General features: G+C 38.4%; 1 protein-coding gene across 4 annotated transcripts; it reads right to left on the reverse strand.

Annotated features, from left to right (window-relative positions):
• Window positions 1-1561: 1561 nt before the first annotated feature.
• Window positions 1562-13088, reverse strand: TMEM19 (transmembrane protein 19). 4 transcript variants are annotated; one of them, XM_082279806.1, is made up of 7 exons: window positions 13039-13088; window positions 12650-12800; window positions 9804-9917; window positions 8226-8363; window positions 7676-7930; window positions 6402-6611; window positions 1562-3202 (listed from the first exon to the last, which is right to left on the reverse strand). In XM_082279806.1, the coding sequence occupies exons 2-7, from the start codon at window positions 12777-12779 to the stop codon at window positions 3039-3041; spliced, it is 1011 nt and encodes a 336-aa protein (XP_082135932.1). In that variant the 5' UTR covers window positions 12780-12800; window positions 13039-13088; the 3' UTR covers window positions 1562-3038. The 4 variants fall into 4 exon arrangements, with proteins under 4 accessions (XP_082135932.1, XP_082135930.1, XP_082135929.1 ...); XM_082279804.1 differs by lacking the exon at window positions 13039-13088 and having other exon boundaries at window positions 12662-12988; XM_082279803.1 differs by lacking the exon at window positions 13039-13088 and having other exon boundaries at window positions 12650-12988.
• Between the last annotated feature and the right edge of the window lie 458 nt (window positions 13089-13546).

Raw genomic sequence — 13546 nt, forward strand, 5'->3', positions numbered from 1 at the left:
ATTTCTGTATTCACCTCATTTGGTATTGGCATTAATATTTACTTAGGGTGGCTGCAGGCTTGGGAGTGCTGCAGGGATCCACACAGTCTGAGTGAATTCATGTACCTTCTCTGACTTATGCATTACAACAGGCCCATAATTGTATCCTACAGCTGCACCTTATCCCCCAACAGAAGCAGTATTTAAATTGAAAATTATTATCCAGTTATAGCAATAGCCAGAAGCAGAGACTGTAACATACCTACAAAGCTTTAAGGGGATAAATTACCTGTAAAACAGGTTAACTTCTGCTTGAAGAAAAGTGACTTAATGGCAATTTAAAATGCTAGATAATGAAATGTAAAGAAAAGGCTGCGTGGGGACCAAAGTACTGCTGGGAGAAATGCAGGGAAAACAAATCCTACTTACAAATCTGAGATGCCCAGTCCTAACAGATTGTAATATGAATAGTGTCCAAGTTGGTTCTGTAAAATACCAACAGTATTTCACAACATTTCAGCCCTGTATTGTCAGAAAAAGTCAGTCTGCTGAATATCAGCTTGTCCTTAATACCCCCTTTGTTTTTTACACCACTTTATTTTGCTGGCCCAGGGAACTGTGATGGTTCTGAAACTAAAGAATAATTCAAGTGTTTAAAGAATGGAATTAAATTTGTTAACTGCAGTAACCTATTTTGCAATTTCAAATCTATCAGCTTCCTGGTTTTCTCTTAACTTCCCCTTTTTATCCTTTTCCTTTTTACTTCCTGCATTTTCTGTCTCTCCAAGTAACACTTGGACAGGTGGTATCTCTGTCTGCTGCCTTGTGAGCCCAGGAACTGCTCATAGTGGCACACACCAATTTACACGGTTTGTCACATTCTGCACCTTCTTCCCTGTATCCCCTACTCCCCCCTCCAACTTCTCCCAAAGCTTGCCAGTTTACAGCTACTAAGTAGTTAAATGTAACAATATTTGCATAAGCTGTACTCAGTATACCGAAAGTTAACGCAGTCCTTTTCAGAGTTCAAGTGTGCTCAGATCTTTCTGTATACTGGAAACTTGTGAATGGAAATTTCAAAAGCAACTCAAGTGTCATCACTAAGACATGATAAATAAAAAAAATCCAAAATAATGGCCTTTGAAGATGCTAACTACAAGAGTTCAGTCAGATCACATTCGTCCATATGATCACAGATGAAAGCATTTCATGCTGCTATAAATATGAAACCAGATGTCTTCTCACTATGGTAAGCTGGTTTTCAAGTGAACCCCTGTAAAACAGTGAAAAAGCTGACCATGTCCACTTCAGTGGCTGAAGTACACTTCAGGAAACAAAAGAATATAAAAATAAGGCATTTAATTGAAAAAAAAAGGTATCTTACAAAAATTTTATCTTGCTCAGTTCTAGAAGCCAGGACAGTATTAATAAAATCTTAGAAGACAACTAATAGATAGTTTATTTAGAAGCAGCACAAATCCAAACAGTGAATAAAATTCCCAAGTGTTTATTGTTACAGTTCAAGGGCATATATTACTTCTGTAATTTTGTCCCCTGCCACAGGAACAGACATAGAGCAGCTAGAAAATTTGTTCTTTTCAGAACGCTTTTACTACTTTGAAATCTCATCTTCATAATTGGGTAATAGAGTGAAGTAGTTCCAGTGATGAATTCCAGGTTTATATAGACTAGATTTCAAAAGAGTAAACTCAGTACCGAAGGTGTTACAATTTTTTAATATTCCCATAAAAGGTGACAAAATAAAAAGTCAATTAAGACAGGCAATATACACAAGACATTTGTAAAAAAAACAGATGTTCAATACAAAAGATTCATCTATCTCTAACAATGAAAGAAAAAGCTTTTTATAAGTTGAAAGTATGGGCCCATGCTTCTGAATGCCAACAGTGAGAGGTTATTATGAGGGTATCTCTAAAGTTTAAATACAATCTGTGCTGGCCAAATTACTTCTGCAATTTTTATAAATGAATGATGGAAGACGGAATTACCTAATACAGGAGCCTGAGCATCAAAAATTAAATCTCTATTTTTCAATGGTTTATAAGTGTGATTTCTCCCATTTGCTACAAGGATAACATCTGTAGCTTCTTTGGCTGAGGCCATCATCTCTAAATAGAAGCCCCAAACAAAATGGGAAGCATTTCCACTGTTGAGAAATAACCAAGGAGTATAGTTTGGTCAGAATGCCAAACACTACGGAACAATTCTATGCTTACAGAAAAAAACATTCTCTTTCTAAAGAGATGAATGTGAATTCACAACTGTCATCTTTAATTTTAAATAATTTGATGAGTACCACAGTATTGCCAAATCTTCATAAATATAACTCGTTTTGAAATCAAGATGCCAAAAAAGCACAGAAAAATTTATTATTCTTACTGGAACAGCTAGTGAGTTTCTACTTTAAATTTAGATTTTTGCTTGAAATGTTATGTATGTATGTGTCACTATTTTTATCAATCCTATTCTCAGGGAAGTGGAGATAGTACCAGGATAAAGTATTGGCAACAAGGCTGAATTCTCTCTTCCCAGCCCAAATACTTCCAAAAGACCTTACATTCTGTAGATAATGGGAAACACCAGAATTTACCCACTTCACCCACATTACTATGGCCTATATAAAGCTGAAGTGTACTTTGTGTCTAGCTTGGACAACAGCCACAAGGCTCCATCACACTGATTGATGTAGATTAGACTTCTATTTCCAGCTTCTTGCCCTTCCAGATGCTGGAGACTGGAGAGAACAGACACCAACACTTCAGCTCCATAAATGGAGGATAAATGAATCAAGTGCTTCACCTCACTTGGCAATGATCTGCATCCATCTGAGAAGCAGCAAGAGCATTATTGACAAAGCACCTTCCTGAGAGATGCCGACTGCCACATGAGGTTTACAGCTTTAACAGGTTGAGATGGAAAGTCCTCCGGCTCCTGAAAGTTTCAGATCCCTCTCTTAAAGACAGTTTAAATACAACTCTTTGGAGTCTCTGAGCAACACTGAACATAAATGAATCACATGCAGAAAATCTGAAACCATTTCAATCCCTTGGCCAGAAAAACCATGCCGTGCCTGGAAACACCAAAGCAATGATTACAGAAGAAAAAAGATTGACGGTGTTGTTGTCTAATATAGGTTTTCCAGATATGTGCTTGGAGTCTTTTGTTTGGTGGTTTACAACTGTGCCAAGTGTCTGGTCAAAACCTGGGAAAAGATAAAAACTTCATTTAACAAAGCCAACCAAGATGAAGAGAAACTTAGTAACCAAGTATATACACCTTCCTAAATTTATTTTACTGTAAGAGTGTTAAATCTCTGTAAAAAGACATCATCAGACTAAACTAAGTTACAGTCAGTTTAATTTGGTACCTTCAACGACTGCAGTATATTACCGCAGGCCTGGTTCCTACGGTATATCACCGTGTCCCACAGCCATAGGGAGGAGGAGGAGAGAAGATCCAGCAGGCAGGAATTGTGCAGCAAGATTGATTTATTTAATTATTTTACAAACCTTTTATAGACTTTTTTCTTCATAGTCTAATTGGACCCCCTTGGGGGTGATTGGCCAAAATCCTAAAACATCCATTGTCAAAATATTTTTCTACTATACCATAAACAAGACTTTTCAAGGTTGCAGGTGGCATGGTTGTTTACATTCCCTGCTACCTCTTCTGTGAGAGAGAAAAGTCTCTCATGGGCTTAGAAAATAACAAAAAGATCCTCACTAACAGCATTTTTGTACCTACAGCAGTATAAACGCAATACTTTACATTAGAAGTTACTTCTTTTGAGAAGTTACACTTCTGTCAAATCTCTCTTCATGTAGTTTCACAGCAAAGAAAGGAATGAAACAAGCTAAATCAGAAGAGGAAAAAGCCATTCCAAGAGTCATTCTAATGCCAAGGATGCTGTTTTGAACAGAAACAACTTATTAGCAACATGTTTTCTGGCAAGATGATGCATTTGTTTTAAAAGGAAAATTATGGAAACAACATTATTACTTAAGGTGACAGAAAACAAGCTCCTTACAAAGGTTTAGTTTATAAATTCTATTTACACAACAATTTTACAGTACTGGCAGCTGAAGTACTGTAGTACTTAGGTAACTTCTTACTCTGCTCTGTATTATCAATACTTTAATATTTTGCTTCATTAGCTATTACTGTACACACACCATTATGCTATGTTTTGTCCAGCTGCACCTGGACATGCATTCTGTATGCTGATAAAAGCACACCAATTTAGAACACTTGATTTTAACTCACACTGTAGTGATGTATAACTGGGTACATGCACATGCATGCATTTAAGGTTGGAACACTCCAAACCAAATCAGTATATTTTATATTAACCTTTTTTCTTCTTAGATTTGACTGTCAACACTCACAACCTGGAAATTTCAAATAAAGCTGCTGCTTTATTACAAAAAAAATTCTGCACCTCAGACAAAACTTAAAAAAACCCCCACCACAAACCGTCTTGGCAGGTATACAGTTGGTAATACTGTTACCTTTGAAACACACATTTAAACCTGGCTTTAAATAATGCAAAAGAGCTACAGAAAAATCAAACTTCAAGGTCTAATAGTTTAACTCTCAACACTCCCTATGTTTTAAAGAGTAGTAAGTTTTTTGGGGAAAAACTGTAATTAATTTTTTCTAAATATATCTCTCAATTGTACATAAAGTGTATATTCAGAGCATGAACAAGTAGGTAAAGTAACAGTCCTTCCATTAGCTTTGTTATTTACACAATAGGTATAGACTGGTAACATGGCAAATTTGAATCTTATTCTGCACAGCTATTCAAAGTTTTAACTAGTAAATGTGGAGGCAGGGGTGGATTTTCTTTCAGAAACAGTGGGTATCACAGGCTATTAGATACACCACATCTAGGAATATTACCAACAGGAAAAACACTGACAGAAAGAATTAGCAGTAGCAGCATGCTGTTTTCAAAAAAGGGACACAATTCTTTATTCCCACTGCCATATTTATTGTTTTCCAAAATGCTGCAGAGACTAGAGCATTCCTTCTGCATCCACATTGAAAGGGAATGAAAAAGTGGGTTGAAGGAGAGACACAGAACCTAAGAGCAAGCATCACGTGATCAACACAATTTTGCTCATATCACATCACATATATACACCACAGTATGTATGTGTATAACATAGTATACATACTCCAGCAATGCTTATGGATTTGTAAATGTGGAATGTGCATACTGTCCCTGCTGCAGCTAAAAAAGTACGTTGCTGAGCATGGAAAAAGTACATTAAATGAAGAAGAAATAGATGCTAATAAATGCAGGCATGCATTAGCTAGGTTTACTCCATTCTCTTAATGCATTTGCCTCATTAGGAGCTTGAAACATTGTCTGAGTGTTTAGGTGTTTCTGGTTTAGGACAGAAATATCTAAAAATTCATCAAATGGTTAAACGCTCCTTTGTATTTTGAATCTTCATGGAATAGAGCATAAAAAATGCTGTATAGCCAAATCCAGAGCATCAATAATAGTTTGTAGTTCTCACTGTAATGGCAGATCTAAAGGGCTAGTGTCTCACAGGCAGTTCATCTGCATATTCACACCTTGACTTCCAATTAATAACTATACCAACAATGAAACCTGGAAACTTAAGTTCTCTCTGTAAACAAGCTGTTAAACACAACAGTGTCAGATATGGTTTCTAAACAATTTTGAAACATAGGGTATGTTTATGGCTTAAAAGGTTGTCTGTAGTGTTAATTCACAAGCAATGATCCTTCAGAGCAATGAGTAAACACTGAAATAATTTAGAACCAGCCAGTCAACTTTTTAAAAAAATTGCATACAGTCTTTTTATTTAAAGTCACAGCAAGTTTTTGATAAGCTTAACTTATAGGAAACAGTGCTCTCTACATTATAGGTCTTATATAGGAAGCAGTGAAAAAATCCAGAAGGGAAACTATTGTTCACGTTTCCTTATTTAATTCTTAAATCTGAGCCTGTTGCTAAGACTTCAGAGTTAGGAATGGAGCTTCTGCAGTGACAGCTTAATCCAAGTAAATGGATAAAATTAAGATGACATTTTCTCTTATAAAATGTTACTATAATTAGACATATAGAAAAGGAGAGGGCAGCAATTGCTTCTTTCAAGGTAACCTGTTGGATATCTCTGGTCTCTTTCAGTCATCAACAAGACAATAAGCTACAATAAACAAATCAAAATATGGAAAAGGACCAACCATCCTTGCTCTTTTTCATTATCAGGTCCATTACTTTTGCTCCCTTTGTCCTTTATGCTGCTATTTCTGTATTCTTTCCATTTAAAAATCATATCCTCAGCCCTTCTTGAAATTCAAGTCCAATTTTATCTTACATTGGGAGAAGGGGGGAAAAAAAAGAAAAAAAAGAAGACTCTTACCACTGTATTGCATCGTAGCTCCCAAATACGAATCAACAACTGATCCCAGTAGCCCAGCTGCTGCACCAAACACAATAACGGGCCATTGTGGAGCAGACATTTCCAGATCAGTCACAAAAATGAGTTGTGTTACGAAGTAGGCTATGCCTACTGCCATGCCTCCAAGCAAACTTGAGAGCAGGCCCACTAAAGTAACTGCTCCATTAGTACCTAAACCAAATAAAATAAAGCTGATTTACTGGTTTTAAAAGACTTGTATTCATTGAAATGTTTTACACAAAATCAAAACTGTTCCTAGCGATTTTCTCCTCTTATATTCACAAGGCTCTGCTAACTGCAGCTTTCTACAATTCCCATTATGCTGTTGAGCAGCTTAATCTGTACTATTACTGCCTGTTACTACTCCTTTCCTGTCTCTAGCGCTAGTTCTCTAGAAATATTCACCAGCATTAAGTTAAATAAAACTAGACAGCACACCTCACAGTGTCACCCAGTATTTGTCTGCTCTAGGTGGTAGGTTAATAAAAGATTTGCTCAAAAAAACCAGACCTTGAGATGGGCATATTATTAAAGCAATGTCCCCTTTCAGAAGTAGTATACTAAGACATATTTCACCAACAAATTTAAAAAGAAACAAATCCATAGACAGAAGATGTTTTACAACTCATTGAATAAAAATCTGAAGAATGCATGTAAAGAAAAAGAAATTCCCACGCATTTAAATCCTATCCAACAAGATTTATACCTCTGATCAACTTGCCAGCAAGGCTCAAAAAAAGCACACTGCTTTAAAGCGGCAATGACATCCACCATGGAGACAACGTTTGACAGACAGAAAGTTCACTTTATTCATCCTTGGTAGGATATTAAAAGAAATGAGTGATTTGCTTAAGAAGTGAATTTTCTGTAGCATCTGTGTTGAATATATATGTATTCTACTGATTAAAAGAATGTCTGAAAAAAATCAGTTGATAACTTGTATTCTTCATATTAGCAATAGAAACACTTTTAATATTGCCAGAGATTAGAAGTGACAGCATTCAGGATGATTTTAGATCTGTGGATGCTATGCTCAAGCATCTCATCAACAAGATGCAGGAGAAACACAATTGAGTGTATTCCATTCCAGAGAACGCATTCCTGATAACCTTTTCTAATCCCGGATTTCTGATACTTGTTTTTCTACATCTTTCTCAGAACTTTTCAAGTTGGATGCGTAATACAAAACAGATTAACAAAATACTAAGAAACATGTAGAAGAGGTAACACCTTACCTACTGGAACCTGTTCCCAGGTTGTTATCAATCTTGGTTTGCTTTTACTCATAACACTACCAATCTCTGAAGCCCATGTATCACCAGCAGAGCATGCCAAAGCTCCCAAAAGGGATAAGCACATCCACGATGCTGTGTATTCCTTTGAGAAGTCGATAGGAATTTCACCTGGTCCGTTTTCTATCATATATAAGAGAGCCAGCTCAGTAGGAACACCACCATTACAGAATACCTGAACCCAATTCCTCTGTCCACCTAAAGTATAAAAACCGAATTTGAATTATTTCAGGCAACAGCATGAGACAAAAGTAAAAGACACATATATAAATTTAAAAAGACACATATTCAAAACAGAAACTATATGGCAATTTATTAAACAGAACAAAAGCAAAAGCAAAGTGGCTTGCTAATATTCACAGATGTGTAGGGCAGTCACAACAGTGTTCCCTATTCTAGATGTTATGTCTCATCTGACCCTTTGAAAGGAATAAGAATGTGCAGTATTTATTCTCCACAAGGGATCTGAAAGAATTAAAGTATTTTGGCTTACCTTCTTTGTATTCTGAATCTATTTGCTTCTTTATATCTTTTTTCCACTTAGTAAGTTTTGAAGAAGTAACAAAAAATACAAACAAAGAAGAGAAGAAACTGTAATTTGCAACTGTAAGGATAAATCCAACCACCAGTCCTACGAAGAAAAAAGAAGTATATAAAGTTCCTTCAGTAACAATGGTCACTTTGCAAAGCAATTAAGTATTTCAAATTTTCTGAATATGAAGAGTATCTTCCTGATAAACCTGAGACAATCATGCAATAAGAGATTCTATTGCCAAATTGCTAATTTTATTGCAACTGCTGAAGCATGTGATTTTTAAGACCTTCTTTTGCCACAAATCAGTAATACTGTGCAAAAATAAAAGAGAAGCAATAAAACACCCAGAATCCAAAGAATATGTAATTGAAATTTAAGTACTCTGCCTGAAGAATATTATTATTTGTATAAGGAGCAGATATATAGCTGTAGCTGTGGCTCTACCAGCAAGTTTATAATCAGTTTGGGTTATCAAATCCCACATCCAAGGTCTCTAAGATAACCTGTAAAAAAAACCCTCCTCCATATCTTAGCAGACGCTAGTTCTCTATTCTTTTCTTCCTTTTCTTTTTTAGTTTTTGATTTTTATGCCACCTTTTTATTTCTGTAATTTTCTTAAGTATTTGAGCTCTTAGATGCGATTCATTTCTATGTCCCCTTTCACAAGGGAGGCCTAATTTCACTCCTCACCATGACATTACAGTTCTAAAGGACTGAAAGAAAAATGGCTGCAATTAAGAGCAAATGCCAGTATACACTGGCTAGCAGAGCTGCTAAGAGGTAGGAACACAGAAGTCGAAAAGATTTTTGTCAGTTTAGAAAATGCTTCCCTTAACTCTCACAGACAGAAGAAGATTTGCAAAATGGGTGACATGGGCAGGAAGGATTTGAGGCCGTGTTCCACTCCACTGAACATCAATTCAGAAATGTCACGAGACAAGGGTGAATCACCTCATCCAGAAATGTTGCACCAAATTTCAATAAACACTATTGTACACTATGCTGGGCTTTTTATCATGTGGTCAAGAAAAACTCTGTAGGAACAGTCATTTGTTTTTAGTGAAGTACAGATTTAATTTTCTTTTTTTTACCAGGCAAAAAATGCCTAAAACTGTTTCTATTACAGAAAGGAGAACCATGCTCTCTTAACTGATTTCCTACCAGGCAGGAAGGCTGCTGACACAATCGGTTTAGGTCTTTCTTTACCACTACCTCTGCCATTTCTTTGTTTCTCCGTGAATCCTTCTGTATGTTAAACCAAACCATGTGATTTAACTGCATACTGTACTTAAGTTTAAAAGAATCTTCCAGGTTTATACGAATATAATAATATTAATCAAATCAACTACAAACAGTAGCACAGGATTAACATGACTGTTTAAACAGGCAAGTGAAAAAAAACCCAGTATGAATTCGGGGTATATATGCTTACGTTTATACTTTATTATAATAGGACAGGTAAAGTCTTACATTGCAAACAATAAAAAAGACCTTTAGTTTACTAAATGTTTAGCTTAAGTCTCAGAAAAAACATACCTCCCAAAGCACCACTGTGATCAAGACTCTTCTTTTTAAAACCCTGTGTAACAATAATTAGTGGAACCAAGACTGAAAAAAGCCAGCGCCACGGAGAAATGGGTCGTAAAGTACCTGATAAATCAAATAACATGGTTACAGATGATCCTCATAAAACTTTTTTTATGTCTTCATGTCTGAAAAGTCATTATTTCCTGGTATATACTTAAATTTCAATCTTAATAGAGATTAAAACTTTTAATCCTTCAGAAGAAAGATATTCATATGAACGGAAGAACATATATCTGCAACTATCTACTCAATTTTTCTATTCAGCTATCAAAAGAAAATATATTTCATGAATTAAAATTAATTACCAAAAAATAGCAAAATGTGACAAGAAATAAATATGGTGATACTTTCCATTCTAAAAGGGATTTATGAACTTCAAAAATTAACATTTGAATTTACTGTGACAGAATTCCACTACCAAAAAAAGACAACCAAGGCAGTCTGCTAGGTGAAAGTGAGCGTGACCACTTTATGAAACAAAGCCCTTTCAGTTCTTCTGACCTTGATGTAAGGCTCTTTAAAATATACTTTGAGCTGATGACTGTCTCAGCAAGATTTGAAGTTGACAGTTTTCGTTTGAAAAACCCACAAACTTCTGAAAGCTAAAGCCAATAGTTAATGTAGGTTTTGAAATTAAAAACAAATTTTTTAGAGAAGTTATTTATTACATCTCCTATACAAATACAAGACATCACAAATGTTGCATTAAAGTAAGTCTCAGTCTTCTGAAAGAAAGATTTCACACAGGCACATAGGCTGGAAAGATAAACATGATGGTTTTCAACAAGAACTTTTGTGTCAGCAGTACCCCAACCTTTGCACAAACACGGGCCCCCTGGTGCAAAGCAGGACAAACGTGTTTGTGAAATCACAGTAAAACACTCATTGCAATGTAAAGATTCACATGAAAAAAATTCTCTTCTGTGTACTGAAGAGCCACAAGCCATAGTGGGGGTCTTGCAGCCCAGGGCTGAGTCAGAAATTCAGAAGACAAGCACTGGCTGTGTATGAAGAGCCCCCCAGTGCTGTAGCCTGGTATCGCTTATCACAAACCAAGGCAGCTCTTGCTGCAAACTTGAGTATGAGCAGTACTGGAACACAAAGGGGTTCCTTTTGCTTGGCTAACAAACAGAATTTTCATCTCTTCAAGGTCATTTTTAAACTAACCTTTTTGGATTTCCTTGTAGGGGAGAAAAGTATTTGTATTAAATTACTACTAAATGTAAACAGTTAAGACTAAGATAGAATCTACAATAAAACAATGAATGCGTTCTTCGACACTCTGGTGTCACTAACATCTGGCCCACTGTTTGGTGCTTAAGAATTACTATAAACTGTATATTAATAAACGTATGATTGTAGTATTTTTATATTTATGTTACAGACCGTGAATTTCACCCCTTTTATGGGCTGAACCTATTAAGCCCATTAACTACTATATGCTTCATTCACCACCTTGAAAAGCCAATGTCTTTCCACAGTCTCAGGCAAATAAACACAGAAATTTTATGTCCTTCTTGTTCCATAACCATTCCATACAAAAAGGAGGATTTGTCCACAGTCTTCTCCTTTCTATTAGGCCCTATCCGGATTCACCTGATACCAGGTCTCCCCACGCTGTACTGTAAATTCCCACTCACATAAGAGAACAGGGACTAGAATATCCTAATCGTCAGAAAAGCTGTACCTTTAGAGAGCAGATACACATAAATGAAGTTGCATGTTTAAACTTGGGGAGCTACAAATGACACAAATAGCCTGGTTGTGAAGCCTGCTCCTGCATACTTTCTAAATGTCTGGCATCTTACTACAAGCCAAAGTAGAAGTGTCCAGACAACACAGATTTAATGCTGTACCAGAACTAATACCCCATCCTAAAACATGAAGCACTGGAAATCACTAAGCAGAGACATGCAACTGCCTCTACAAAAGTCACCTGATACTGGTGGGGTATTTATTATAACTTCTTCTGGATCCAGGGTGACACTAGGCAGTTGAAGGTGTTCCTACTGCATCCCTAGGCACTCTCAGCAACACTGCAAAGACACCAGAGCTCTTCCTGCATCAGACTGGTTGGGGTCTGAATGACAAGTCGTTACCTGCCTCAGAAAATCAGTCAAATTCTTCTAGGCTTAAACTGATACTGCAGGCACTATCAGCTGCTTTTGCACACTGCTGTAAGAATGGTCCTAGAGCCAAAAAGAGAGACAACAGAGAGAACTTGTGTCCCTGCAACTACACACAACTAAGTCACAGCCAGCCTGAGCTGCCTGAGCAGAATGCTGAGCTGACAGTAAACACCTAAGCCAGCCACTCCATGCATACATCCCTATCTTTATACCATTTCCTGTTTCTCTGTTTCTCGACTAAGGAAGTCTTCTCGCATGCTCTGTTCTGCATGTTGCAGATGCTGCTGATACCTAAAACAGCTTTGAAAGCTAGCACATTCCTCTAGTACTGTCACATACTTTCCCTGATAAAGAGAGATCTCTGTCAGCTTGGACTTTCTTTTCACTTCTTAATTTTTATTTGCTTTCTTTCAGAGAAAGAAATCACAAAGGATACCAACATTTTAAATTCTACGTGATCCCTGGGCGGAGCTGCAAATAAGCGGCTGTCAGCATCTTCTAAACTACTATTACCTACTGTCAGAGGTGAGGTTATCAGCTCTACTGATGAAGGAACGGGCTGTGCACATCCCTCTTCCCATTTTTTGTCTCCTGCCTGGAGAGGCCGGAGGGAAGGGTTCGCCCCTGGCCGTGCTATGCCAGCCCGTCCCCGGCCTTTGGACTCACCGTAGTACGTACTTGCAGTCATGGACACGATCCAGAACGCCAGCGAAATACAAATGAGCAAGTTCAGGATGACCATATTCGCCATCATCTTGAGGTATTCTCTGAAGAAATCCTCCTGGTAATAGGACATGGGAAGCAAGAAGGAGAACACCTGCTGGGAAAGCACAAGGCGCAGGGCATCAGCGACACCGCCGCCACCACCTTCTTCTTCTCCTCTTTCTCCTCCCGCCCGGCCGGAGCCGCGGCCGGGCCCGGCCCGCACCGCCCCCGGGGCGCTGCCGGGAGGCACCGAGGTGCTCATGGAGAGGCTGCTGCGGCCACCCCGGCCGGCCCACCCCGGCTGCGCTGCGCGGCCGGAGGCGCTCGCACCGCCCGGCCCCGTCACTGACCTGCTCCCTGGGGCCGCGGGCACCCCCACATCCCGCCCCGCGGCCTCCCCGCGCATGCTCGGCCGGCAGCCGCGCGGGCCCGCCTGCGCCGCGGCGAAGGGGCGCTGCGGCCGAGCCGCGGCACGTGCTTGTCGGTGAGGAGCCCTCCTCTGCCCGGGGCTGCCGCGGGGCAGCGTCCCTCCGACAGACCGTGTAGCTCCAGTTTGCGAAATAAAACAGGAACGACACGCCTGTGAAAGGCATGAAGTCTGTGGATAATTAGTGAGACCAATGAGTACCTGGATGAGTTTTGAAACTTGTTGGAGCACTTCGAAGTTCATTAACAGCAGAAGAAAGAGACTTGAAACGTTTACTAAAGTTGACTTGGGATGAAAACATGCCAAACCTGCCTGGTAGCTTTTCTTGGGGCACGTCAGAATTACTCCCAAAACATTTTGAGTTGTAAATAAGCTAACGCTAGCTACAGGAAGGACTCTATAGGTCTCACTTCCACACATTAGAGGTTTTG

The sequence above is a fragment of the Coloeus monedula genome, assembly GCF_965178545.1.
Source record: "Coloeus monedula genome assembly, chromosome: 4".
Classification (NCBI taxonomy): Eukaryota; Metazoa; Chordata; class Aves; order Passeriformes; family Corvidae; genus Coloeus; species Coloeus monedula.

Coding starts and splice junctions, on each gene's coding strand:
- TMEM19 (XM_082279803.1), bottom strand. CDS start 12,950: ATGAGCACCTCGGTGCCTCCCGGCAGCGCCCCGGGGGCGGTGCGGGCC. Junction 7,931..8,225: donor AGATTCAGAATACAAAGAAG/GTAAGCCAAAAT, acceptor TTTATACTTTAG/GTGGACAGAGGAATTGGGTT. Junction 3,203..6,401: donor AGCTACGATGCAATACAGTG/GTAAGAGTCTTC, acceptor ATCTTTTCCCAG/GTTTTGACCAGACACTTGGC.